Source organism: Callithrix jacchus, chromosome 8 (genome assembly GCF_049354715.1).
Source record: "Callithrix jacchus isolate 240 chromosome 8, calJac240_pri, whole genome shotgun sequence".
Taxonomy (NCBI): Eukaryota; Metazoa; Chordata; class Mammalia; order Primates; family Cebidae; genus Callithrix; species Callithrix jacchus.
This window is the reverse complement of record NC_133509.1, coordinates 68261739-68288492: the sequence shown is the minus strand read 5'-3', so window position 1 is coordinate 68288492 and position 26754 is coordinate 68261739. Positions and strand designations below refer to the sequence as shown.

Below are 26754 nucleotides of genomic sequence, written 5' to 3'. Positions count from 1 at the left end.
CAAAGTCCAAATTGGCATTTCAAGGGATATAATTTAAATGCGGAGACACACAGATGCCTGGGGGTATTATCTTTTTTAGTCTTAGTCATTTGGGAGCTCAGCTTTCACTCCTGGCTCTTTTAACTGGTACTTTGTGGTGGATTCCACACAAAAACTTTTAAACCATTTCAGCAGCTCTTCCAGGCTTATGCTCGACAGTACGTGTGTGTAAGCCTCTGTCACTGATTGTCCAGACGTCGATGTCCTCAGGCAGAGCATGGAAAAATAGAACCCAAATTGGAAAACATGTTGGGAGAATCTGCCTGGTTTACGCAAACATGTCAAAACGCGTGTTACCTTCTGTGTTACCAAGTGCAGATTCCTTTTGGTCAGTCCAAAGTGGAATATATTTTTTGTTTAATTTATTCTCTTTATTCTTCATGTGTTTTTTTATGACTTACGGCATATGGTCTATTCAAATATGAAGTAAATCTTTAGAAATGACACATTTAAGAAACACGTGATCATTGTTGGAGAGTTTTCTGGCCCCGAAGGCAGGGAAATAAGAAAGAAAAACAAACAAAAAAAGAAACATAATTAAAATATATTACCCAGCAAGTGAATTTCTCAGTGTCTAGCAATTTAAATAATATTTTTGGCCAAACTAGGGTTTTTGGTAAGATAAGATTGATTGGGGAAATAAAAAGTAGGGTTTTCTAAGGATTTCATGGGTTTCTGGGATGAAGCAGATTAGTTGGTGTTTTCCTAAAACCATTAGCTATTTTCCAAGCACAGTTGACACCCCATTTCTGCAAATGAAGGAACAAGGATGTCATTAAAAGATCCTCCCTCACTGGTGTTTCTGAAATTTGCCAGCTCCTCTGAAAGCCAATGTTGGCTTTGCCTGAGGCTGTCCTTGGGAATGCAGAGAAGAATGGTCTGCAGAGTCAAGGAACAAGGCTTAATTTCTAGTTAACAATTCCCTAATTAAATAATAAACCCCAGGAAAAAGCCACTCCATTTTTTAGGGAAGGCATTTCTTTAGTTTATTCTTTTCTTGAATTAAATCCTTCAAACCGATCCAAGCCCTTCTCTGTACCAGAGCCTGTTACTGTGGTGAATGTGATTAGCCTGGTGTTTGAGGGTTTCTTCACATATATCTCGAAAGCACCAGACCAGTTGGATGACCTATATCAGGATCAGAATCCTGATGGCATCTCTTACTCTGAGCCTCAGTTTCTTCATCGGTATAGCAATCCAAGATGAAGGGATGAATGAATGGAACGAAATTAACATAGCATAGTGCCTGGCACACAATATGCTTTTTCCTCAGATCAAATATGCAATTACCTTTCATACAGGTGTTTTTCATAATTACTATCATCGGCAGATGGGAAAAATGTTGTATTGTATTGGCTAATAGGGGACTGTGAAAAGCTTTTTTCTTTCTTTCGTTGTTTTTTTTTTTTTTTTTTTTTTTTTTGAGGAAGAAAAACGCCAAAAGCAGGTCACAGAAAATGATCTCAATTACTAGAGTTGCACCATGAGGCATTCGGGTCCATGGAGCTTGTCAAAAGAATTAATGAGTTGATCACAGGAATGAAAATTAAGTGATGTTTTGGGATAGGACAATCATTGGAAGTTTGGTAAATAAGACGAGGCCCTGTTCTTTGGAGGGAGAAGTGGCTGGTAGTCTAAATCAAGGGAGCTGACGTGTGTTTTCAAAGAGGCAAAGCCATAGTCCATGCTCTGACTTGATGTCTGTCTTCCCTTCTTCCCTGGGTGGATCTCCTTCTCCAGCATTCTTCATTTTTAATCAGAGGAGAAATAGCCTTGTGCGCTGGGCTGTAACTGGGTTCTTTCATGGGTACAGATGTATGAAAAGTCCCCCCTCAGAGGTTTTCTGTCCAGTCGCTTGCCATTTAGTCTGACTTCTGAAGAAAAGGAAAAGAGACTCCGGGGAGAGTCCACAGGAGGCAGCAAGTACATGGGCTTTTGAATCTCTTGGCTGAGGACAAGTCAGTCAGTGTTTCTCTCTTAGCTGAAATTGCTCAAAGGTCATGGAGATGGCAGCAGCAACTGCCTCACAGAACTGCCCTAAAGCTTAAGTGAAATTGTGTAGGTGATGAGCTTTGCACGTGCCCCGTGTGTAGTAAGTAATCAGTAAACGCCAGCCATCTTTATTAAGACCTGCCAACTCCAGCGAATCATTCTGGCTAACGTGTCTTTACTGATGTTCTGTGGCCCTTCCAGAATACCTTAGACATACCCACGATGTCACGATGATAAACTTTTTTTTTTTTTTTTTTTTTTTTATAAGGAAGCTCTATGAGAGAAGTCTTAGGTTTGTAAAGGGATCTGGGGCTAGGGTAGGAAATAAAGAAGTTTCCCTATGTTCTTGAAACTCCATTTGAATAAGGAACTCCACTACATTTGTGCCTAAAGTCAATCTCAATCCTACAACCTTGGACATAAAGACTTCTTTATAATAATACTTGAGGGAAAATTGATATGCTTTGGCTGTGTTCCCTCCCAAATCTTATCTTGAATTGTAGTTCCTATAACCCCCATGTGTCAGGGGTGGGACCTGGTGGGAGATAATTGAATCATGGAGGAGGTTACTCCCATGCTGGAGTATTTATAAACTTTTTATTATTTATAAAGTTTATTATTTATAAACTTTTTAATAAATGCCAACAAAACTTGAAATGCAGATTCAGAGTTTCTTATCAAGTAACAGCAACAGGTTCATGAGGTCTACCCTATTGAACACTCATAGCTCAGGTGGGTATCTTTTCCTAGGGTGAATTCTTGCCTTTGAATCGGATCCTGGTCAGAAATAATAGGCAGTTTCCAATTTGACCTCAACATCTTCAGAGCTCCCCAGTGGACTAAATGCAGGGGCTATCTTCTTCTTGGCTAGTCTCTGGCGAGGTCAGTTCCCCAAGTCACTTGACCATTCTGCTCTTAAGTTTCTCTTCTGAGGGCACTCACAGGGCTCAGTGAACAAGCCTGACAACAGTGTTGCAAAAGCATCCTCCCCAAACTGACTCAATAATTCTCCCTGTGGCACCCGGGGATGGACAGTATTGCCAAAGCTTCCTTCCCACGCTTGGTACGTGGGTGGTTCCTCTCCACTGCCCTCCCTGTACCCCGTGGCTTCCTGTTCAAATCAGTCTGCTGATGGGCTGCTGACTTCTAGGTGAAAGGTCTGAAGGGGCACTGTCCCATTTCCTTGTCCCTTGCTTTGTGCTTAATGGACAAAGTGAACTTTTAAACCAGAGTTTAAAAAGTCCTTTTATAAAAGCTTAGTCTTGAGGAAGAACTGCCAACTCATTTATATGATGAGTCATCTTTTTCTTTTATAAAAGTAAAATCCTCAGGATGACAAAGTTTTATTTAATAGCTTTGCAAATTTCTTTTTCATCCTTTTTCCTCTGGAGGCCTTAGAGTCTCATTTGTTCTTTCCATGCTTAGCGTCTATGTGAACACGGACCACCATGAGGCTGGGCCCTCGAATTAGTCAGAAGTGGGTCCTGCAGAGGCATCAGGCAGTACATTTTACTGCATCATTTTGCCAATGGCATCTAAGCCCTGCTCTTCCCTTGGGTTCTCAGCCAAAATGGGATGCCTGGGTATCCCGATTCATTTAATTGTTGTCCCTAACGTAAATCAGGGCAGCAATGCAAATTTTAAATAAAAAGCATGTTTGGTGTCAGTCCACGTGGACATTAAAAAACAAGATCAGGATGTAGAATGAGTCTCACTGGGAGAGTACCATCCTTCAGATGGCCGAAACACAACCCTCACCAATGTGCAATGTGCAACAGGGCAAATGAAAACAAAAACGAAGTACCTATTTTCACAGTAAATGATATTGAGGTCCATATTTACTCGAGTGACGAACATATGGCAGTCAATTCTGACTTCATTGATCGTCGGGGGAGGCAAGGCATGTGCAACAACCACGAGACCCATGATTTGGCTGGGGACGGTCCTCCCGTGGGACAGCGACACTCTCAGGCGTAGCCGGCCTGTTATGTGAATCACCTGTAAAAGAACATTAAGTACAGGACACCAGTCAAATTTACATCCCAGATATAACAGCATTTCTTTTGAGAAATGCAAAATTACATCTGGAACAACCAACATTAGCTTGTATCTTCTCTAATCATAATGGCCGTCGGCATGCCCTCAGTGTCCTTGTGGCAAGAGACAAAAAAGCAGCAGTATTACGCTCCAAGCCTTCCTCAAGGCAGCATTCTTCTGGTGCTTTTGCTATTTTTTGAGGACTTTCTTTCACATTGAGAGAAAATTCATAACCAAATAAAATGACCAAAAAGTTGAGCACTGAGCTGCAAAAGGAAACGTTTGCATTATTAGCCCTTATTAATGGATGATGTCTGTCTCTCTCCAAGTCTGTACTTGAGTGGGATTACATGGCCATCTCCTTTCAGATGTGTGGCTCTGAGCCTTCCTTCATCCAGGGTTTGATACTGCAAAAGGCCAAAGACTCTAATGAATAAGACACTCAGTGGCAATGACATTAATGGGTTCTTTTGAGGACAGATATTTCCTGGTAGGCAGCGCTGAGTCCCAGGGGTACAGTGATTTATTGCAGTGCCCTATGGGGTTGATGGTCAGAGAACTTTGGCCCGTGATTGGTCCCTGGAGCTCATAATAAAGTAGGGTCAGGAAGACTTGAACCATCTTAGTGGCAGCTCAGAGGTATTTGCCCAGAAATAGGAAGGAAAACACTGGTCTGTAATTTTCAGTTTCTTGGCCAAAACTGTTCAGGCCACCTGGAGCCAAGCAAACCTTTGTGTATAAACTGCACATAGTAGAGCCACAGTGAGAACTTACTCAAAGGATGCTCTGGGGAAACAAAATCATAAAAGGGTAAAAAATAGGAAGGATGTGTGCTGCTATGCCTCAGGATGCAGAAGGAAGGGCTGGGTGTGTGTGTGCGCACACATGCAATGAACTCTAGCTGTGTCCCCAGGACCCTGCTACAGTGTGGGGAATCCTCCAAAGCCAGGCAATAGAGGTAACTGCCATGATTCACAGTACCATGGAGTTTGGTTTAGTGGCTGTTTCCATATTTGCTTTGCAGTTGCAAATCTATCACTGAGTGCCAAACTATCTTTTGAGATTCTACTTTCCCTCCTTTGCTCTAAGGAACTGGAGTGGGAAGTAGGTCTCTTGCCTCCCAGGAACATTGCGATCTAGCGTCTGCTCTCCTTCCTAGGGGCTTGACTGGCGATTCCTTTTCCATTTTATTTTTATTTCTCTTAAGTTACTCTGTTTTTCAAGAGTGAGCCCACACTACTGTCAGTCAGGAAGCAGGATCAAAGCTTACAGGGCTGCCCTTCAGAGTCCTAGCTGTTCTAAATAATACCTCTTCCCTGTCACCCTTCACATTTGCGCCCACAGCTGTGGATCTGGAAACACCAGTAAGGAGGATTATTTAGGTTGTTTCAGCAGCAGCTTTTCGACCACCCACATTTGAAGTTGACTAAATTCATACTTAATGCACCTTTGCTTTAAGCTTTGGTCAGATGAACTACTTTATGAATATTTGAAAATGTTCCTAGAGGCAAGGATGCTAAAACACCATCACAGACACACATTTTTGCAAGACCTCATTAACTAATAAAGAAATAGCTAAAAGAAATAGGATTAACTTCACAGGAGGGGTGTTAACAGTCCCTGGTCCTCCTCCCAGCTAGGCTTACATAGATGCTCATTTATCATTATCTGTCTTGTTTTATCAGGAACACTCAGCTTCTTGGAAAAACACAGATCTATAAATGCTCAGGAAAACACACATCCAGAAATGATATGCTAAATAAATCCCCACTTGGTATTCTATTCCAAAGCAATTTAAAGGCGTCTGGGTTGGAAAACATTTTGGGAAGGCGGACAGGCTACCAGGTGGGAGCTGTCCGCATGTCAGATTGACCTGGCTTCTGATCTCCAGCTTTGCCTGTGGCCATCATGATATTGAAGGGGGTCAAAGTTGGGTCCAGAAGGAATCTAAACTTGTAATTTTCTGATTCTGGGCAAGTCACGTAGCCTGTCCGTGTCTCAATTTCCTTTTCTGTGAAATGGAGATAACGGTGACTATAAACTGTAAAGACTTATACACATTTTATTATGATGTCTCTATTTGCCTTTAAAAATATCGACCAGTAAGGACAAGGACAAAGTATTCATTTGGTGTTGATCAAAAGCCTAATAAATGACTATTTTGAAGGATCATAACATTTCATATTCGGAAGAAAGTTTGGGAGGGTCTACCTTCATTCCTCTCCCTTTTAAATTTTAGGTGAAGAAGGAGGCTCCAGAAAGCTCATCCCTGTCCAAGGTCACCTAGCTTGTAAATGGCAAATAGTGCCCGGAACCCAGGTTTCCATGTGGTGCTGAAGTGTCACTTCAACTTAGTTATGCCTGTGTGCACATTCACATTGAATGAAACTTTAGAAGCATATACCACATGCCTTTATTTATTATCTTAAGTAAACTGTATATGAACTTTTGAAAAGACTTTATTTTATTTTGAGATGGAGTCTTACTCTGTCACCAGGCTGGCTGGAGTGGAGTGGTGCTATCCCGGCTCAGTGCAACCTCCAACTCCCTGGTTCAAGCGATTCTCCTGCCTCAGCCTCCCAAGTAGGTAGAATAACAGCCATGTGTCACCACACCCCACTAATTTTTGTTGGTTTTTTTTTGGTAGAAACAGGGTTTCACCATGTTGGCCAGGATGGTCTCGATCTCCTAACCTTGTGATCCACCCACCTTGGCCTCCCAAAGTGCTGGGATTATAGGCGTGAGCCACCGCACCTGGCGAAAAGATTTCATTTATAACCAGAAGCTCAAGTTATTTGAAAAACCTTTGAAAAGTAGCATAAACTTAAAAGAAGGACAAACAAAAATTTACCAGAGCAGTAACTAAATAGTTGTCAAGAAATGGCAAACAACAATCAGAGGGTGGTTTGTCTCTTTGTATGTATGTGGGTGGGTTTGAGGGAGGGTGGAATTGAAGAGAAGAAAGGGATACCTGTTAGATCCCACAAGTTTTAGGTTTAAATTAACATATTTTTTCCAAATTCATTTCATGATGCCAACAGAGCTTTTTCTCCGCCAGGTGACAGGTTATGTTCAAATTTCAGAAACACATCTGACAGCATGTATCCAAACATGTAGATAGCTGAATTTTTCATTTTATAGTTGCTTTTAAGGCCTGAGATGTACAGAAAAGAATTAGATTTTTTCAAATTCTTTCATGGGTTCAAATCTTAGCTCTGGCGCTTATAGCTGTACAACTATGATACTCAGATAAATGAAATGACTCGTTTGTTTTCCAGGTTAGTATATCAAAGATTTAAAACCTTGTACAAAGAAAAAAGTACTCTGCAAAGATTTCTTTTTTCTTGAGATGGAGTGTTACTCACCCTGTAGTGCAGGCTGGAGTACAGTGGCGAGATCGCAGCTCACTGCAACCTCCGTCTCCCAGGTTCAAGCAATTTTCCTGCCTCAGCCTCCTGAGTAGCTGGGATCACAGTCATGTGCCACCATGCACTGCTAATTTTTGTATTTTTAGTAGAGACTTAGTAGAGTCTCCCTGTGTTGCCCAAGCTGGTCCTGAACTCCTGACCTCAATTGATCCACCCACCTTGGCCTCTCAAAGTGCTGGGATTACAGGCATGAGCCACTGTGCCTGGCAGTTCTTTGTTTTCTTAATAAAGTTAACAAAAGGCATTTTCTTGGTTCTTTAGTTTCTAAAATGCATAATGTTATGAGGGACCTTGCTAGGTATCAGGAAGCTGATCGAGGTGAATCAAATGTAAACCTGTCCTCAAAGAGTTTACAGCCCCCTGAGGTGGGGAAAGACATCTACAATAATTTCTAACGTGACCATAAGAGGGAGATGATTCAGTATCTGATCAAGACAGTGGGTTTTGATCCTGAAGATACAGAGTCACTTGTGAAGCTTTGTTAATATGTGAATCCCCAGACTCAGTTCCCCAGAGATTCTAATTTGATGGGACTGGGCTAGGGTCCAGCGTTTGCTTGTGTTTTAAAGCTTCAGAGGTAATACTAACTATCCGAGAATACCTGGCAAATGGGATTGGAGTTACACCAGTGGCTCTCAACTATGGCTACACATTGGATTCCAGGGAGTCTTGAAAAGTCCCCATGTCCAGGCTGTACCCGAAAACTGTTAAATTTGGATCTCGGGTGGTAGGGCCCTGGCATCAATATTCAGTGACATTTTAAAAGTTTTCCAGGTTGGGCATTGTGGCTCACACCTGTAATCCTAGTACTTTGGGAGGCTCTGGGAGGAGGATTGCTTGAGCCCAGGAGTTCAAGACTATCTCTACAAAAAATGAAAAAATTTGCTGGGCCTATTGGTTTATGTCTTTGGTCTCAGCTACTTGGAGGCTGAGGTGGGAGGATCATTTGAACCTAGGAGATCGAGGCTGCAGTGAGTCGCAATTCTCCACTATATGCCAGCCTGGATGACACCGCAAGATCTTATCTCAAAAACAAAAAACAAAAACCCAAGTCTTATAGGGCTACTTGAAGGGAGTGAAAATGTGTGCCAAGTGCCTAGGTATATGCCTGATGTGTAGTATATGCTCAACAAATACTGTTGGCTTAATTAATCAACATGTTCCATAAGAAAGGTTTGGAATAAGATCTTCAGGAGTTCAGGGTAGGAAGAAAATAGTTTTGGCTGAATGGATCCAGGAGCATTTCAATTGGTGTCAGCAGGAGAAAAGACAGAGATGGGGCCAACATGGCCAGTGCAATCAATGGAAATTGGCAGTGGGACCTGAGAAGAGCTGTGATAATTTTGTGCCTGTCCCATAGGATGATGAAGACAACAGGCTAAATGGTAACTAAATGGTAACCAGTGAAGACAAAGATGATTTCCCAGTGAACAGTTTGTACTTTAGCAGCCTGGGAAGATCCTGGAGAAGGCGTCTAGGGGATAGATGAAAGTAAGAATTAGGCACTTAAGTGATGATAGTTGAAGGTATAGTTATGCAAGGTTATTTTTTTTCTTCCTGCAGGTGATAGTTAAGACCAAGAAAGTCAATAGAATTTCCAAAGGAGAAAACACAGGTAAGAGTGACAAAGGCATTTTCCCCCTTTGAGTAGCTGAAGTCTCAGGCAACTTATGTTTTTACCTTTTTTATTCACTAAATTGAGGTTCTCTTGCTCCATAATAATTTTATGTAAAAAACAGAACATTTCTGAAAGCTCTGAAGCACCCGTTTTCTCCATCCACGATTCCATTCTAACATAAATGCCCAGCTTGCCATACCCCCAATCCCACTGCTAACATATCAAAGGATGGGTAAAGCTTCCTTGTAAATTTAAGCAGGTGAATGGAAAATGATGGTGTGTACAGATATATAAGCCTAGATTCTAATATTATGTCAAGAGCCATGAAACTATAAAAAAATCTACTTGCTTTAAAATGAAAGTAGTATTGTGGGGGCAAAAATAACATTGCATTGGGAAAGAGAACATCTGCTTTCAGTCCTGGTTCTGGTAGCTGGCAAGTCTTCTAGCTTGGCAAGGTGGGATTTCCTCAAGTATAAAATGGTGTCAAAGAATCAGGCAATGATGCCTACGATTCTCACTCATCCCTGGAGAGTTCTGTATCCAAATGCCTAATGGAGTGGCCTCTCCTGTGCCATAGCATTACCCCACCTCCTCCTTTACAACTCTATAGTGGGGGAAGGAGTTTCAGAATACAGCTGCAAATTGACAAATGCAGTTGACTTTAAGAATTAATTAATGGGGATGTTATGGATCACATCTGAATGGAAATAAACTTTGTTTTGGCCTATGCCGGGTAAAAGCTGCCTCAGTGGTCTAAAGGTTCATCTTAGTCTGGTCTTAAATCTCATCTACATCCATTATTCAAAAGTGCTTTCTGAACTAAAAGATTCTTCGCCCCTGAGCTCAGTCTTATATAAGAGCTCAATCCTCGTGTTTCCTTTCATTGTTCCTGTTTCATCATAAAAAGCTGTACAAAAATGCTAAAACTCATTTTTCTAAACTCCTTACACAGCAATGCCCGGATGCCAGCAACAGTGAAGCAGAATGCACAAGATTTCTGAGTTGAAAGCCCATCATCTTTGATAAAAATGTCCACATTAGCATTATTTGATCATCCCATAGTGAGGAAATCATTGTTTGACTTTTATCTTTCTTCTCTGCTACGAGGAGGGGCTGTGAGTGATGCTGTTAAATGCATGTCCGCAGAGTTGAGGATGAGTGTGGGAGTGTTAACAAGCCACATTGCTTGGGCGAATGTATATTTCTCTTCCTGCCATATGCTCCTTTCAGTTTTCTGTTAGTGATACACACTTAGATGTGCTCCACTAACATCCTCTCATTATAAACAAGCCCATCACAAAGACCTTGATAAACCTCCCCTCTGTCAATACTTGAGGAAAGAAAGTCCATGACAGAAAAATACATCTGGAAGCCATTCTCCTTTCTTTTAGGACTAAATCTCAGTTCTAATAATATAAAATGTTCTCTTTAACAAAAGGAAGTGCCAAGTACTCTGTGCATTATTTTCCACATATAATGTAAAGTATAGAATAGGGCTAGGCAACTAGGGGAGCAAAAAAGGCTGCAGGCACAGAAAAAAAATGACAGAGTCCCTGGGGGTAGAGCATCTTCAGAGATTCTTCACTTGTCCTTTAAGGGAATCCAAATTTACCTTAAAAATTAAGCTTCCTTCTGGCGCTCTGGTCCCTTTTCTTTTTTTCCCTCTGTAGAAGTCTGGTTTAGCATACAGATCGTCAAATCACTAGCTCAGGTGGGAGAGTCAGCTAATTATTTTTAAGTGACGGGGGCTTTGAGGTGGCCTGAAACCTGCTGAAAGATAAGGGCTTAGCCAGGTCTTCTGAACCTAAACATCTAGCCTACAGCATAACAACTTAATCTGAACCAGCATGAGAATATCAACCTTGTGTAAATTACTTCATGCAAATGTATAGGGAGTGGGGTTTCCAGGATTTAGACTATATTCATCGGCTGGAACATCTGCCCTAGCAGATCTGCTTCTGTTTCACTCATGCCACCTAGGTCTCTCTTTGCACAAGGCCTGAAGAAAACAAATAACAATAAAAACAAGCCTTAGCTGAAACCAAGGACTTTTCCACAGATGCAAGTACCATGGAGAAGAAGGCTCATAACTGCAAGAGGTGCTCTTAGATCCTCTGGGAGGCAGGAGCGCAGTGGAACGGCGTTTCCTTTCCCTTTACAGCATCTCGGATTTTAGTTCTAAAAACTGACTGTAGAACTAAAACTGGAGGTTTTGTCATAAGTCACAATGGGACTTTAGCAACTGGGGATAAGAAAAGGCAGAACAGGGAAGAGCTGACTTCACAAGGGGGAAGTGGGATCCCGGGATTGCGTGGCAATGCAGACATCCTCCAGGGCCCAGGAGGATGCTGCCGGAGAGGTGGTCCTGGAGTGATGTCATAGGCTGTGTATGGAGACAGCTGTCAACTCAGAAGCAAGTGGATGGTGGGGCTCTTTCTGGGAGTTTATCCCTCCAAATTTCCCTAAGATCAGGGATATTCAATATTAGGGAGTAGGGGAATAAGCTTCAGCATTTAAGGATAGAAGACCAGCAGGAATTAGGTTGTCAGGACTTCAAGTGGGCTCAACTTAAGGGCAGCTCTGGTGATAGATAAGAGAACAGGTGAAACCGGGTTCCAGGGAGAATCCTAGCCAAAGTTAGGAAAGAAGGCTGGCAGAAACCAGTCCTATGGCATAAAAAGTCTACAATTACACAGAAAGCGTTAATTCTCTGGGACTCCATGATCTTTCCCATGTTTTTAATGGGAATGAGGTGAGCAGGAAGAGTGGTATAATTGGAGCGTACTGTTTGACTCTTGGTCTGATTTCTGCAAAGACTTAGTGAAGGCTGGTTCAGGAAATGGACAGATCTGAAGTTGTACATAAGGACATTGCAGACTATGGAAGGTGGAGGAAAAGGAAAGAAGTCAAGGGCTTATTTCTCTGTTCTCACTGGCATGCTAAAGTCCTAGGTACAAGTATGCATGTGAACATGGGTATTCGTACTCTTCCACATGAAGTCAACTCACTTTGTTCACTACCCAGATAACAAAAATGACTAAATGTCCCTGGCACATGAGGGAAAACCTATTTTGTTCTTTACTTTAATTGAAAAGCTTAGAACACCTAATGCTGATGTGAGGGATTTCTTTTAAACAAACAAAAAAAACTCTGGGGTGAGTGATTCTTATATTTGAATGTGAACAAGAATCACTTGGAGAGCTTATGAATAACGTGGCTTCCCAGGTTCCTGCCCCAAAGGTTCAGCTTTTCTAAATCAAGAGAGGGGCCTGGGAATGTGCATAACAGCAAGAACTCCAAGTGCCCCAGATGACAGTGGCTGGCAGGACATACCCTCCACCCAGCTGCAGCTTCCTCTCCAACACTAGAGCTGAATGAATTGAGAGATCTTAATAAAGATGACCCAGGTGCACGTCACAGACTGCCTTCTAAATGAGCAAAGAAAGATGAACATATATTTATGATTAAAGCTGTACTTAAAAAAATACCCTACTCTGTAGAACATAACTTGTTGCCTTTTGGCTGTTTGAAAATGGAGGATCAGTGCATGAAGCAGGAACCCTTGGCTGATGTGGGATCAGGGCATATTTCCTGTGCACGCTCCTTTATCTGTGAAAAGGTCTGCATTCTCTCCGTGGCCGCACCACAGTGGGCTGCACTGTAATGCTGTAAGCCTCTGGGGGAGGCTAAGCTCTGCCAATCCCCTCCCCCTTGCCCAGCCGGCCCAGGGCTGAGCTCCTGATTAATTCCGGGGATCCTGAGAGGTTAACCCTTCATTGGATGGCTCCAGTGCGGAGCTGAGAGATTGCTAGTAATTTTTCACCCTTGTTTTTTTTTTTTTTTAATGCAGAAACATTTTCTAAGGCAGCAAATAAAATATTATTTTTAAAACCCACATTTAAAATACATTAGCCACAGCATTCTCTTCTTACATGACTGTATCCTTCAAACATAACAGTTTTTTCCCATCCATCTCTTTTAACAAACTTCACATACATAACATAAAAAATATAGCTATAATTATAGCTTTAGCTTCTCAAAATGTGCCTGGCCCCCCTATTTGCTTCCTGTTCCCTTTGGAGAAAATAGTCTTTCTTCTCCCAAAGATAAGATTTTTTTTATTGGGATAGTTTAACTAAGCTGGAGAGATCTCCTTAATGAGATTATGTAAATGTATGCCAAGGATATAAACCACATTTTCTCAGAGAGTGGAACACTTCAAATATCATTTAATAAAACAGGACCATGGGTAGAAACACCTCAATAAATTGTTAAGGGGCAAAGCAAGAAGGCTGAACTATACACATCTGATCAAATTTCATTTGATTCAGTTACTTTATTAAAGTCTCCTAGAGAAGGACAGAGGACCATTGTGCCACTGTGGAGGGGAACTTCTTTATTCCTCTATCACTTGATGTGAAGGTGGGGGGATATCACCCTTCATGGCCCCCTGAGGCCCCTTGTGGTTTAGTGTCATTGTCTTGAGGGTAGAGAGGCAGTTCTTCTCAATATTACGGACTGCAATTGTATTTTCCAGCAAGATTATATAAAAAAAGAAGACTCAGAAGGAGTCACACGTCAGGCAAGAAAGAAAAACTGCTTCCCCATACCCACCACCACCTCAGGAAGAAGTACTATGCTATACTGAAGCACTTTCTTTGGAGGCCATGAGCTCTTATTAGACAAGACGTAACATAAATCAAGTATTTTCTATTTCTGATTCTTGCTTAACACCTTTGTTGAATATGCGTTTTACTTTCATGTCTTGAGTTTCCCAACTAGTCTTGTTCTAAGTTAGTCTCTTTAGCCTTTGTTTCTTTTGAGTTTTACTAGCAGAACTTGGACACAGACACTAAACTGCAATAAATGCCACAGATGCTCAGAGACAGACATGTACCCTTCTGCCGAAGACTAGTCCTGGAGAACATTCTGCTGCTGTGAGAAAATGTGAGGGCAGCCTCATGGAAGGGTAGCCTCCCCAGCGCCCACATTCAACTTCAAGGTCTCTAGGAGGATAAATGGTTATAAGGGAAAATGTGAAGCCAGTCACTCCTGCGTTCCTCAGCTTTAGAGGATATAGAAGTGAAGAGAGTTGTCCATGTAGGTGGGTAGATCAGCCCTAGGAAGTGCAACTCTGCTATCTCTTGAGCTGAAATTTCTTTTAAAGAACCCATCCCTTTAAAGGGGAAACCACAAATAATAGTGACTCTGTTTCTTATAATTAAAATTGTTTAAAGCAACGATGTAGATCATATATTTTTTGGAAAAAAACCCTCAATATTCCCCTCATTTAGATATAAAATTCCTTAATAATCAAACGTAAAAATGATCGATTCCCAAGAGTCTGCAGTAGGTATCTGGAACTCTTACAGTAATGAAAAAAGAGACTTCTCTTAAGGCATTTTAGACAACTATGTATGAGAAAGAAAGAATGCAAGCCAGAAGCCAATATTCCTCAGTTTCCCTGGCATACTTGGGCAACATGTAGTTCTTCTTTGATGGCAAGGACCTTTTTTCTCAGCATCTACCTTTTTCCTTGGGAAAGTGAGCCTGCCTATGCTGCATCTGAGACTACCCCTTCCTTAGCAGAGTGTATTTGAATCCAATCTCTTTAAGCACAAAGCCTTGACCCATCACCAAAACCCGAAGCCTCTGTAACTTTCTATCTCCTTTCTCTTCTTGGTTTACACTCTTTGCTAGGCAAAGATGTTCTGTGTTTAATTAATAGCACAGGACATTTTCTTCCATGTTTCTTAAGCTGCCCTTTGAATTCTATAGCTAGTATCTTATAAGGCTGTTTAATTCAACCCCATATTTCATCCTAAATGAGAATAATTTCTAGTAGCAATATGCCTCTCGAAATGTCTCGCTTTAGGGAATGAATGAATCCATGGCAGTGCCAAGTACCTCTTGGGTTCAGCATCCCAGAAAGACCGCAAGCAAGTCGGAGCTGGAAGGGGCCATGGAGACCCCTCAGCCAACCCTTCCACATTAAAGATGTGAAGACTGACGTCCCAGCAGGTGGAATGTCCTGCCAGAGGACACAGGGCCAGTTAGTGGCAGGCACAAGAAGAAAAGAGTTCTAATCTCTTGCCCAGTGATTTCTCTACTATTCAGTAGTACATTTCAGAGACCATATCCCCTTCTATTTTCCTCTTTCATTTTCCCAAATGTGCTTATTTCTCTCTATATAAACGATTCGATCAAACTTAAGATTTTAACCTTCAAAAGACCCCACGGCACTGACATAGGTTATTATCTATTCAGCATATGTAATTCAAAACACTCTGACTTTTGTGCGTGTCACCAGCTCATTTGCTGCATTTGGTTTATTCAGCCATGATTAGAGATAGTCATTTTCAGTCACACATTTGGAAACTCCTTAACAAGCTTCTAGCAGTTTCCTTTCCAAAGCTGTTTAAATAGATGAGGGTGTGGTGTCAGCAGCGACAGCAGTTTCCTCCATACCACTGATTCCCGCTGCTATTCGTATGTCTTTATCAGGATTTCCATTTTGTAAGAAAGGCTTAAAAAAAGAGCCCCAAAACAAAGATGCATATTTCAGAGACTGTAAGTCATCATTTCAGGAAGATTGACTCTAAAAATTAAAATTGAAACCACCACACTATAACCTGAAAATTCCCTGAAATAAAAGTCCTCCCCCTCCCCTTTTTTATTTTAAAGAATACTTTTTGAAGTAATTGGCACAAAGACTGCTCTAGTGCAGATTGCTGCAAGTGTGCTCTTGGCAAGAACATCATAAGCACTAGAAAAACTTTAATATGCTCAAGAAGCCAAAAACAAACTGACATCAGGAACTCAAGTGTGGGAACAAACAGGGGAAAAAAAGAGAGCATCTCAATTTAATACAAACCTACATACAAAGGGACCAATTTTTATGATTCATGGTTTAGCATACAATGCAGTTGTCCTCTGAGTGAATATAGAGTAGTTATACATAAGAAATTAGAATTATCAATTCGGGAGAATTTCTCGAGAGTCCTTTTGGTATGTAATACGGCAACTATAATGCCGAAGAAACTACACATCAGTGCATTAAATGAGATCAGGTTGGGATCTATTTAGAAAAGAAGAGTTTAAACTTGGAGAAGCATCTCTTTGATTTGACCTCTGGAGCCGACCTTCTGCAGGAAAACTCAAAATGAATAGCTTTACCTCTACCTGTAGCATGGCTTTCTGGGTCTTTAAATTATTCGTTTGAATACATGTAGCACAAGTTGGGGGTGGTGAATTATTTTAGAAGGGTCTTCTGTGTGGAATGAAGTGGGAAGAATTCATCAATTTTTTCACTGTACAAGATATTCAATTCTCCCTATTCCCTTGAATATAAGAGAGAAAATATTTTTTAAAATTTTCCTTCTTCAAGTCATCTTCTTCTTTGCTGTTTTATGGTAAGGATTCAAGGATTTGGAGATTTCTGCATCTTTCTCCATCCACATTTCAAATTTATCCCCGATTGTGACCAACACTGACTTTACCCTAAAACTGAAACGATCGTTCCGTTTTTCACAGTCTTGCTAAGTAAGATTTCTCCTGCAACCTCCTGGAGTTCAAATGTGTTATACTTTTTCTTTTTCTGGGGAACGTTTGAAGTCCCCTTTAAAAATAATGCCTTGAGGATATTTTTCTCTAATACCATTTAAAGAAACTTGAAAGCATATGGCTCTTGAAGTGCACAGGGTTCTAATGAAGTAATCAGTGCACTGCTCATATGCAGACTTCCACCAGGAGGTTTCAAACCCAACCCAGATCAGTCTTTTGAATGAAGTGAAATTCTACAGATACTCCTTTCCTCTATTTGCCGGTATAAAGGCTTAGTGAGCCACTGTGCTAAAGTGGTGACTTTCAACCTTTGAAGGATGGAAGGTGCTAGAAAGTTTGCATCAGGATCAAAACCGTCAGTGGCCAAGCAAAGCAATCTTGTAAGCTTGTAAGACAACTCAAGACAAATATTCCTCTATAGTATACACTCTCCGTCCATAGTCTGGGAGGAGAAAATAAAAAGTTTCTTTATAGGGTTCTATTTGATGTAGTTCCTGGTAGTTCTACCATTACCTTAGGTGATTCTCCGCACAGCCAGCGATGACTAAATAAAACAAAAACATGGGATATTAATGCACTTTCCCTGGAAGTGGTACAACATGCTGTTCTCCTGCAGTTTTGCAATGGATTCTCCAAATCCATCATAATTAAAATCACACTTCTTCGGGCACAACCTCATTAGTGCCAAAATATTACATCTTGTGCTATTTCCCTGGGATTTTAGCAAAACAAGTAATGATTCTTTTGATTATTGGAGTGACTTCTGCTATCATAACTGCCAAGTAGGTATGTAACTGTTTAAAAGAACTGGAATCAACACTGGATTTTTTTTCCCCACTACTTTGGTTTAGGCAGACATAACCCCCAAAGGAGAGGGGCTTTAGGATGGGCAAACTGATCCCGCCCACCCACAATATCTCCTTCTCCATAACACTTTAGAAGGAAGGCATGAGGCAAGCAGTTGACTGACAGATGTATAAACCACTCATATTCAGGGGTGACTGTCCTACTCTTTTCTGGTCTCTACATGGTCAGATAATGTTTTTCAAGTGTCCAAATGATCCTACATCATGTGTACTTTTTCCAAACTACATAATTTCATTCATTCCAAAGTATCTCTGAGATGAATTTATTGCCAGACACTATTTTAGATTCTGGAGATACAGCAATGAAAAGGGCAGACCAAGGGGGAAAGATGAGCTCTGATAAACATCTCTGGCTGATCACTGGGGCCCCGAGTAAAATTGGGAAAGCCAGGTTGGAGGCTCCTGCAGAGGCCCAGGTGAGGGAGAAGATGGTAGCTCAGGAAGAAATGGTGTTAGGTAGTTGCGTGTTGGATACCCTGTGAAGGTCAACTTAATGGAATTTCTTGATGTATTAGATGTGAGGTGGCTGGTAAAGAGTGGAATCAAAGGATACTCTTAAGCTTTTGGACAGAGGCTGGTGCCACTTACTGAGATGGGAAGGGCTGGTGGATGGCAAAACATCCTGGGGGTGGGTTTTGTTTTGGTCAACTTGAAGACTGTGAAATTGTCAACATTCAAGTGAAGATTCAGCTGGACTTAGAAGTTTAAGTATACTAAAGAAGTCTTGATATTTTTTCCCAACTTTATTCAGAAATCTTACATGTGCTTAAATAAAAATCATTCTAGAAATTTCATCATATCCATTATGCTAAATGCCCTTGGCAAAATGGAGAAATTTGTGATGTGTATGTTGCAATCTCTGATTTCTTTTTAATCCATGTCTAAAAGGAAACTTGAAAGTATTTTGTGATAAAACGCACTACTCAGTCAGGACTAAAGACAAATATAGCAGGCCAGGTAAATAATGACAGTCTTCCATTAATTATAGTTATAAAGCCTATGCAGCCTGCAAGATCTTTCCACTAGACAAATTTTATTTTTCCTATACTTTCTTGAAACATTATTTCTAAAGCACCTAGCTTTTGAAATGAAGAAACAAATTCAAAACCCAGGTCTGAAGAACAAATCTATGTATCCCAGGTCACATTCAGCTGCAGATATGAAAGTATACACAGCACTGTGTTTAAGGTTTCATATGAATGCTCTGCGAGGGACAAGCACTCTCTCCAGGCCCGGCCACTTCCCATTTTGCCTGATCTCTTGGAGGCATTTGAGTTTATAACCAGGAGAAAGGAAGACAATACACAGAGCTTCCTCTTGACAGAATGTACTGGCAAATATTTAGAGAACACTGGTCCACTTTGAAAAGGCTCCCCTTTCAAAAACACTTCTGCAGAGTACTGTGGGTGGCACACTTTCCCAAAGCAACGACCTTCTCCCTGGAGCTGCTGGAGGACTGCTACGTATGTTTGGCTTCTTTAATCCCAATAAATCAGCAAGGAGGGCTTACGTGGTAATTTATTTATAAGAAATTAGAATAAACCATCAGCAATTTGAATGCTGTGAAGAAAAGTGGGAGGGAAATTGTACAGAGCCAGGAGATCTAAACTTAGAAGGGAGCATTATGACAAACTTTTGGTTTATCTACCCTTGGAATCAATTTTGTCATTTTTAATTGACCGATTTTCCCTTGTTTGCTTAACATTTATTAATTGATTGTTATGCTCATGCAATTAATTCAAAAGCTGGCAAGTTTAACACAGAGAAATTAATTTTCTTTTACCAACATGCCACTTAAAATACATTTTTGGAAGCCTGGGTTACCAGGAAATTACCTTCAAATTAATCAACAAGGAAATTAGACAGTAGTGTCCCTTGACATCTGTCAATCCAAAATATGTCAGTTTCTTCCTTTTGTTTGAGTAGGCTTTTTCTGCTGAGTAAGGAGTAAGAAAAACCTTGGATATTAAAGTAGATCTACCCCACATCTAAATAGGCAGAGAAAGGAAAGCAGTTCCTTTATATAAATGTGCAATGTTTAAATGAATATTATTTTTCATTGAGAATAATTTCCAGGAAAGAGGTAAATTTCATTAGAGAACACAGAAGTTAAGCTCATGGCCTTCTTCCCCAAACAGTTCTTTGGCTGCTTTTCTTTATTTCCCCCTATTTAAACCCTTAATAGGAGTCAACTCTCTGCTAGGCCCCATGGACAAGCTTGCCCAGGAGTTGCATACACTGGCCTGTATGAGACCTACAGAGGGATGCCCAGGGCAGAAGCAGCAAAGAGGAAAGCTGTCCTGACAAGGCACTAGGGGGGCTTCTCAGGGAGGAGGCAGCATTTGAGTTCAAATTTTATGGGTGAGGAGGATTTGACTGGCATTAGGTCGGAGAAACAGTATAAACAAAAGCACAGAGACATGAAACTTTCGTGTTCAGAAATGGAGAGGAGTGCAGAGGGGACAAAGGAGAGGAGGTGGGGAGGTGCAGGAGGAGGGAAAGCAGGCTGGATTGTGGAATGCTATGAGTGCTGTACAAAGGAGTTGTGACTTCACGTTATAGACAAAGGGAGGGGCATGGAAGAATTCTGAAGAAAGGATTATATGACTGGACCTGAGATGTAGGAATAAAACTGTGAGGGCATTCACTCATTCATTCATTCAATGTTTAATTAACCTTTATTAGGCTCTGTACAGGCACTGGGACATATTTCACTCATATTATCTTACATTAACCTCATAATAACTCTAATAATTACCAAGAAGCTCACAGTCCATCTGTGTTGACCTGACTAGGGTGTGGTCAGGGCTGTAATGGAAAGGTGAAAAACAGGAATCTCCAGATGAGGGTAAACAATGAATGTCAGTAGGACTAGTGTCCAGCTGATTACTCAGGCTTCAGCCTTGGACCACTCTTTATTTCTGCTAATGCTTCCATTTCATTAGCGTTCAAAGGCAGAAAGGGAGAGTGTATCACTGCTTTTGGATCCCCTTGCTCTCACTTCCCAGATCTATTAAGACCTGGGAATGTTCTTTTACTTCTGATGGCATATCCATTCCAAGTGCCATTACTATAATACAAATTTTTGAAATCTTATATCTGGACAGTTGGGTGGGCCGCCGCCTAACTGGTCTCTCTCATTTTTTCCCCCGTCTTATTTTTCTCCACTCTGGTCCATCCTGCATTTTATTGTCAGATTCATCTTCCTAAAGTATCTTTGCTCTAAGGCAGTAGACCAGGAGCTATAGGGTCTCTCTCATTTACCTGTATAACTTTGGAGCACCAGCAAGACCTCTATGGGCCTCAGTTTCCCATATGTCAAACAGTGGTGATCATTCTCTCTATCCCTGTCTTACATAATTCCTGAAACAATCGAATGAGGTAGTGCATTTAAAAATGCCTTGAAAATGGTGTTGCACCATGTAGATATCAAGTCATAGCATTGTCACTATCACTACTCAAGAGCTTTGACTGATTTTGGAATAAAAGTCCACTTAGCGCAACATGAAAAGCTTGTGTCCATTCAGTCTCAAGCTTCAGTCCCAAGCCAAGCCAAACCAACTTGGCTTATCTTCCATGACTTCCCTCCCTGGACTCCAGATGCTTTGTCCAGCATCTCCTGAATCTGCTTTGTGTTTACCTTCTCCATATCTTTCGTCACATCATCTTTTAGACCAAGAATTCCTTCCCCATGCCCCACCATCAGTGGAAATAATATTCATTCTTCAAGGGCAAGATCAAATCCCTTTTCCTATTCTTGGTCACCTTAGCCCAATGCTGTCTTCTTCTCTTTGAATTCCTACTATTGTCTCTGCCACCCATCAGCACTAGGTTGTACTACCAGGGACTGCCCTCTCCCAGTCTCTGCCTTTGTCTCCATCTCGCTGTTTTCCTACTGATGGCACAGAATTCATTCTTTATTTCTCTGTGTGTCTCATAGGACCAGACTACAGGATGACTGACTACTTAGATGCTACATCTATCTACTACATGAACGCTTACAAAGTTCTTAACTTTCTTTCTTTCTTTTAATGCTTACAATAGCCTCTGAGGTAGGTAGAACACATATCAGTATCACCTTTCTATAAATAAGGAACTGGAGGCTAAGAGAGATGAAGTGTTTGGTTATGATTACACAGCTAAAATAGAATTCTGACATTCCTCCAAGCTCAGTGCTCTCTTCCACACGCTACCTTGCATCTCTTGCCACTCCCAATTGCGGTTTTGATCCATCTGAGCAGTCTAAATCTGTCTGGTTCTCCCTTTTACTTCAAAAAGCTTTTAATATAAGATTCCCTTTAGAAAACATATTAGTAAGATTCTTCTTGGGGTTAGTTATTTTGCGAGTACAACTGGGTACTACAAGAAGCCACTTAACTGAGACTCCAGAAAATGCCCAGTGCATTCACTATGTAGGAGATGGGACTCGCTCATCTGGGCCCTCTGAACCTTTCTCCCTCAAGAAACTTAAGGTCTTTACATTACTCATTACTGACTCTGATAAGTGATTATTTTAACGCAAAGAGGGATACATAAAGGTTTCAATCACTAATTAAAAAAATCAAACTCGAAGTTCGATTATTGCTATGGTTTGGGATGTTTGTCCCCTGCAAACTTCATGTTGAAATTAGATCCTCATTGTTGGAGGTGGGGCCTAATGAGAATGTTTGGGTCCTCGGGGTGGAACCCTCATGAATAGACAAATGTTCTCCCTCAGGGGTGAGTTCTCACTCTATTAGATCCCAGGAGAGCTGGTTGTTAAAGACCTGGCACCTCCCACTGTCTTGCTTGATTCCTCTCTTGCCACAGCATCTCTGTACCTGCCAAATCCCCTTCCCCTTCTGTCATGAGTGGAAGCAGCCTGAGGTCTCACCAGAAGTTGAACAGATGCAGGTGCCATGCTTCCTGTATAGCCTGCAAAACCACAAGCCAAATAAACCTCTTTTCCTTGTAAAATATCCAGCCTCAGGTATTCCTTCATAGCAACACAGAATGGACTAAGACAATAATATTATTAAATAACACCAGATAGCTAATCTTAACATTAACCTAAGTGAGCAACAATGACAAGGAGTCTTGAAAGGCCCCCAGGCCCACCTGGTCTAGAGTGCAGCCTAATCACATCAGCCATGATTCATGGCCATGCCTATATAATCCTTTCCCCAAGGCAATCCATAGACTCCACTGCAGGGATGGCGTCACTGTAGTATCTTCCAGCTATTTTCCTACTTTTATTTTATGAACATATCTCTGCCTTTGCCCTCTTTAGAAATGAGATGGGTCATCTGAAGCCTTCTATTAAAAGTGGCTTTTCTTCACAAAAATAAATGCACTGATAATAGAAATAAAATGAGGAGATCAATTACTAGTGATAAATGTAAGTTAAGCCAATATATTCTGAAATGCTAAAACTCTAGATTTTACAGTTACAATCCAATAAAGATAATACTGGCTATTCATAGTCACTTAGAGTTTACAGAATATTTTCACTCATATTATCTTACATTAACCTCATAATAACTCTGTGAGGTTTCAGAAGAGATACTATTAGCCTCTTTCAACAGACTTAGGCTAAATAAGTTCCCCGAGGTCATATATATACCAAGTGGCAAAACCAGGACTAAAACCTACATCTGTTGATCCTAAGGCCAGGGTTTTCTACATGCTACTGAGTTACCCAAAACAACAATATGTACCTCCATTCGGCTAACTCTCACTGTCCATAACTAAAGATTTGTCCTGCTGTATCCGTGGTCTCGTCTATGAGACATCTCATGGCACTTACCTCAAATAACTTCAAACAAACAGTTCAGTGAGAAATGTACCTGTTTCAAAACGGCCCCAAATGGTTTATTCTGTCAAGTGTCCTTCACAATAGTCAAACACCATGTCTACGGGCTTTTCAGGTCTACGATTCTATGATTTTAAGAGGGAAAGGGAGGAGAAGAGAAAGAGAATCTTGAAAGATTTTGTGGTATTTGTTCTTGGGAACTAAGGATAGTGAAGATGCTGTGTTGTTCTCTAAGATGGATTACCTGTTTGTACCTCTGTCTTTGTGGAAATTCAGTGGGATGGGGATGAGGATGAGGATGCAGATCCCAGGACTGGCGTAAAATAACTGCCTGCACATTCCATTGAAACCATGGTCTCCCTCTGACCATGCTGACCATGCTACCACTGTAGAGCCAGCACTGTGAGCCTGACACCTGACCACTGTCTTACTCTGCTCCTAAGTATTCTGTGAACATGAGGTCAGAGAGGAGAGGGGGCTGGGGAAGAAGGGAATGGGGACTTCCTTGGCCTTCCTAGTAGGTGAAATGTGTCTTTAGTGTCATCCATTTCCATATTCCTCTCCTCCCTTCTGTTGGCCAAAGGCTCTTACTCTGCTGTATCTCTGCTGATACCCAGGATTCCAAATCACACTTTATTCCATCCCTCACACCGCCCCCTCCATTTCCTTAGTGCTCAGTTTTAAAGAATATCAGGGAATAAAGCTCTTTAATATTAGACAGGAATGCTTTACTGCAGTACAGATCACTGTCTGTCTGTAATGCAGCCTCTTTCACCCGATTCTTTCTCCAACCACCACACCAAGGGGGTCATGGGGCACTTCCAAGAGGATGTTTCTCCTGCTTTTCATCTCACTGGTTACCTTATTTTCTTAACAGGCTCAGTCATCAACTATTCTAGGGAAACTGATTTTCCTGTTTACAAAGATCTGAACATAGAATTGCTGTATCTCAACCCCTGGGAGCCTCTTCTGCACTGAGGGTCCCTTAAGCCCACGGCACTGGGAACTGAGGGAGGCCAAGCTTCAGGCATGGCTAACTTTTCCCTAGGAAAAGAGAGAGCTTCATATTTTGTTGCTCTTGCAGCGTGGACATTTGCCCATACTTTGGTGGGAGGGAAAATGAGAGAGAACAAATTTGGGAAATAAATGCTTAGGAAAAAATAGATCGCTTACTTTCCCCAAGAAGTATTCTCACAGTGTTTGCCTGTTGTAGCTGCTGAAGTCAGATCAAGGAACCTGTAGATTTTTCTGGGTATATATTTTCTTGCTTTGTAGGGTATTGGCTGCATGATCTGATAAAAGCTGTGACTAAATGAACCCTACGATTTGTATTCCCACAGCCACAAGTGTATTGGCTACTTCTTTTCCTCCCCCCTTTGGTTCTGGAAGGTTCATTACTTACAGTTACTGCAGAATCAATCTGAACTGGCCAAAATCAGTGATGGAATTTATAGCATAATAAATGCCCTGCCGCACAAATGCAGTTACACAGTTACACATGAAAGGCTTAGGAATGTTCTTTTGAGCAATCCTTCTACATTGTAGAGTGTACTTTTTCCCTTCTTTTTTTTTTTTTTTAATCAATTTAACAGAATCATCTTAAGCATATTTTGAGAAGTATAATCCTGACAACTACAGAGCAGATTTTCCCCGAGGCAGGTATTGTTACAGAAAAACAATATTATTGATAAAAATCTTAGCATATTGGAACTGGGAAGGGAAACTAAATACATCTTTTTCATTCTTCACACCAGTCCTTTAGAGCTCCATTTTCTAACCTCACATTGCTTTCCACTTTTTCTTTGAATTTATATTCTTGTAAAAGTGTTTTAACACTTCTCGAAGCACACTAATGAACTGTTCTTTAAGAAGAATCAGCAGTACCAAAGTTGGCTTTGAGAGGCAGGCAGAATTTGAAGTGCACTCAAAAGATAATGCACAGATTGGGGTATCAATGATTTTCCTTTTTAAAAGTCAGCAAGTTAAAAGATTACATTGGTATCTGGCCCATTTTTCTTGCTAAGTGCCCATATTATGGGTGAATCCTGTTTTACAGCATTCTGATACACAGAGAGTTGAACTTGAGCGTGAAACATTGAAAAAAAAAATATCAGAAAGACAGATGGTAGGCCGTCCTCCCCAAAACTCAATTTCATATTATGCATGTGATTGCTAATAGGCAAGCACTAAAAAACAATTTTCCTTGACGGAGAAGGGCTGATAAATTGTCAACATAAAGTTAGACTGTGGTTGCTCCAGTGATCGAAAGCTTGTCTGTGAGTTTGGTCCCATCAAAGTCAGCTTCTTACAACCGTATCAAAATTTATGAATGCATATGTCTATAAAGTGACTGAAAACAACCCATAATGCATGTTTGTTTATTGTGTATCAACTCTGTGTTGCTCTAGTATGTGCAAAAAGCCCGAACATACACCCAAGCCCAACTTGGTCAGTTCTCTTTTTTAGCTTCTGCATATGGAAGAGAGCCAAGAGCCAACTGGGGATGATGTCCCCTTCTATCCTGAGATCTGACTTAAACAAAAACATCTACTCTTAAATGGCTCTTGCGTGGCTTGGGAGTATACTCCATGGGGTTACACTAGCTTTGTGGTGACAGAAGTAGGGGCATTTGAGAGCAATTGAGAGCACTGATTATCTGGAGAAGAAAAAGATGTTTGAGAAAGAAAAATAAATAAATCAAGCAGCTGAATGCAACTCAGCTCATGATCTACAATACAAAGCACCAAAGTTTCATATTACCTTTGATAGAAAGATAAAGCCTATGCAGATGCTAAAAAAAATATTTAGAAAGAAAGGGAGAGGTTTTCTTCATTTTATTTGTTAAGATTATGTTTTTTAAAAAGGAAGCATTCAATCCAGGAATATAAAGGTTTATTTCTGGGGAGAAGGAGAGAAAAGGGGTGAAAATTTGCTCCTATTGAAAATCTAGGAGTCATATGCTGTATTTGATTTTTTTAAAAAACCACTTATACCATTGAATATTTTCATAGTTATGAAACTCATTTTGTGTCATTAGTCACTGTTCACTCGAGAACTGTTGTTTCAATTGCAGATCAGTTGTAACTGATGTGACATGCACAGATCTTATTGGGACAACGGGATTGGGTACTCAGATAACACTGTTCCCAAAGGTTGCTATAATTAGTAGAAATTCTGAATAGCCAACCAAAATCAGAAGTACATAAGTTGAAAAACAAATACAATTTTTGTAATGAGAGAAAGTTATCATCTTGAAAGGTCAGGGGTTTTACTAAATAGTATATTGAACGGAAACTATAGGCTGCCTAAAATGAAGGTTTTGCTTATATTTTACCAAACACAGGGGCATTTCCAAGAATCTAGATACCTAATGGTGTGTAGACCAAGTGCCAAGTGATTGAGGTCTATGCAGTGCTT

General features: G+C 40.9%; 1 protein-coding gene across 14 annotated transcripts in view; it reads right to left on the bottom strand.

Moving 5' to 3' along the window:
- Positions 1–26754, bottom strand: part of NPAS3 (neuronal PAS domain protein 3) — an 870070-nt gene that overhangs the window by 26934 nt on the left and 816382 nt on the right. For all 14 annotated transcript variants that reach the window (XM_035262010.3, XM_035262012.3, XM_035262011.3 and 11 more), the window contains one exon: positions 3836–4029. In XM_035262010.3, coding sequence (XP_035117901.2) covers positions 3836–4029 — 194 coding nt within the window. The remainder of the gene's footprint in view (positions 1–3835; positions 4030–26754) is intronic.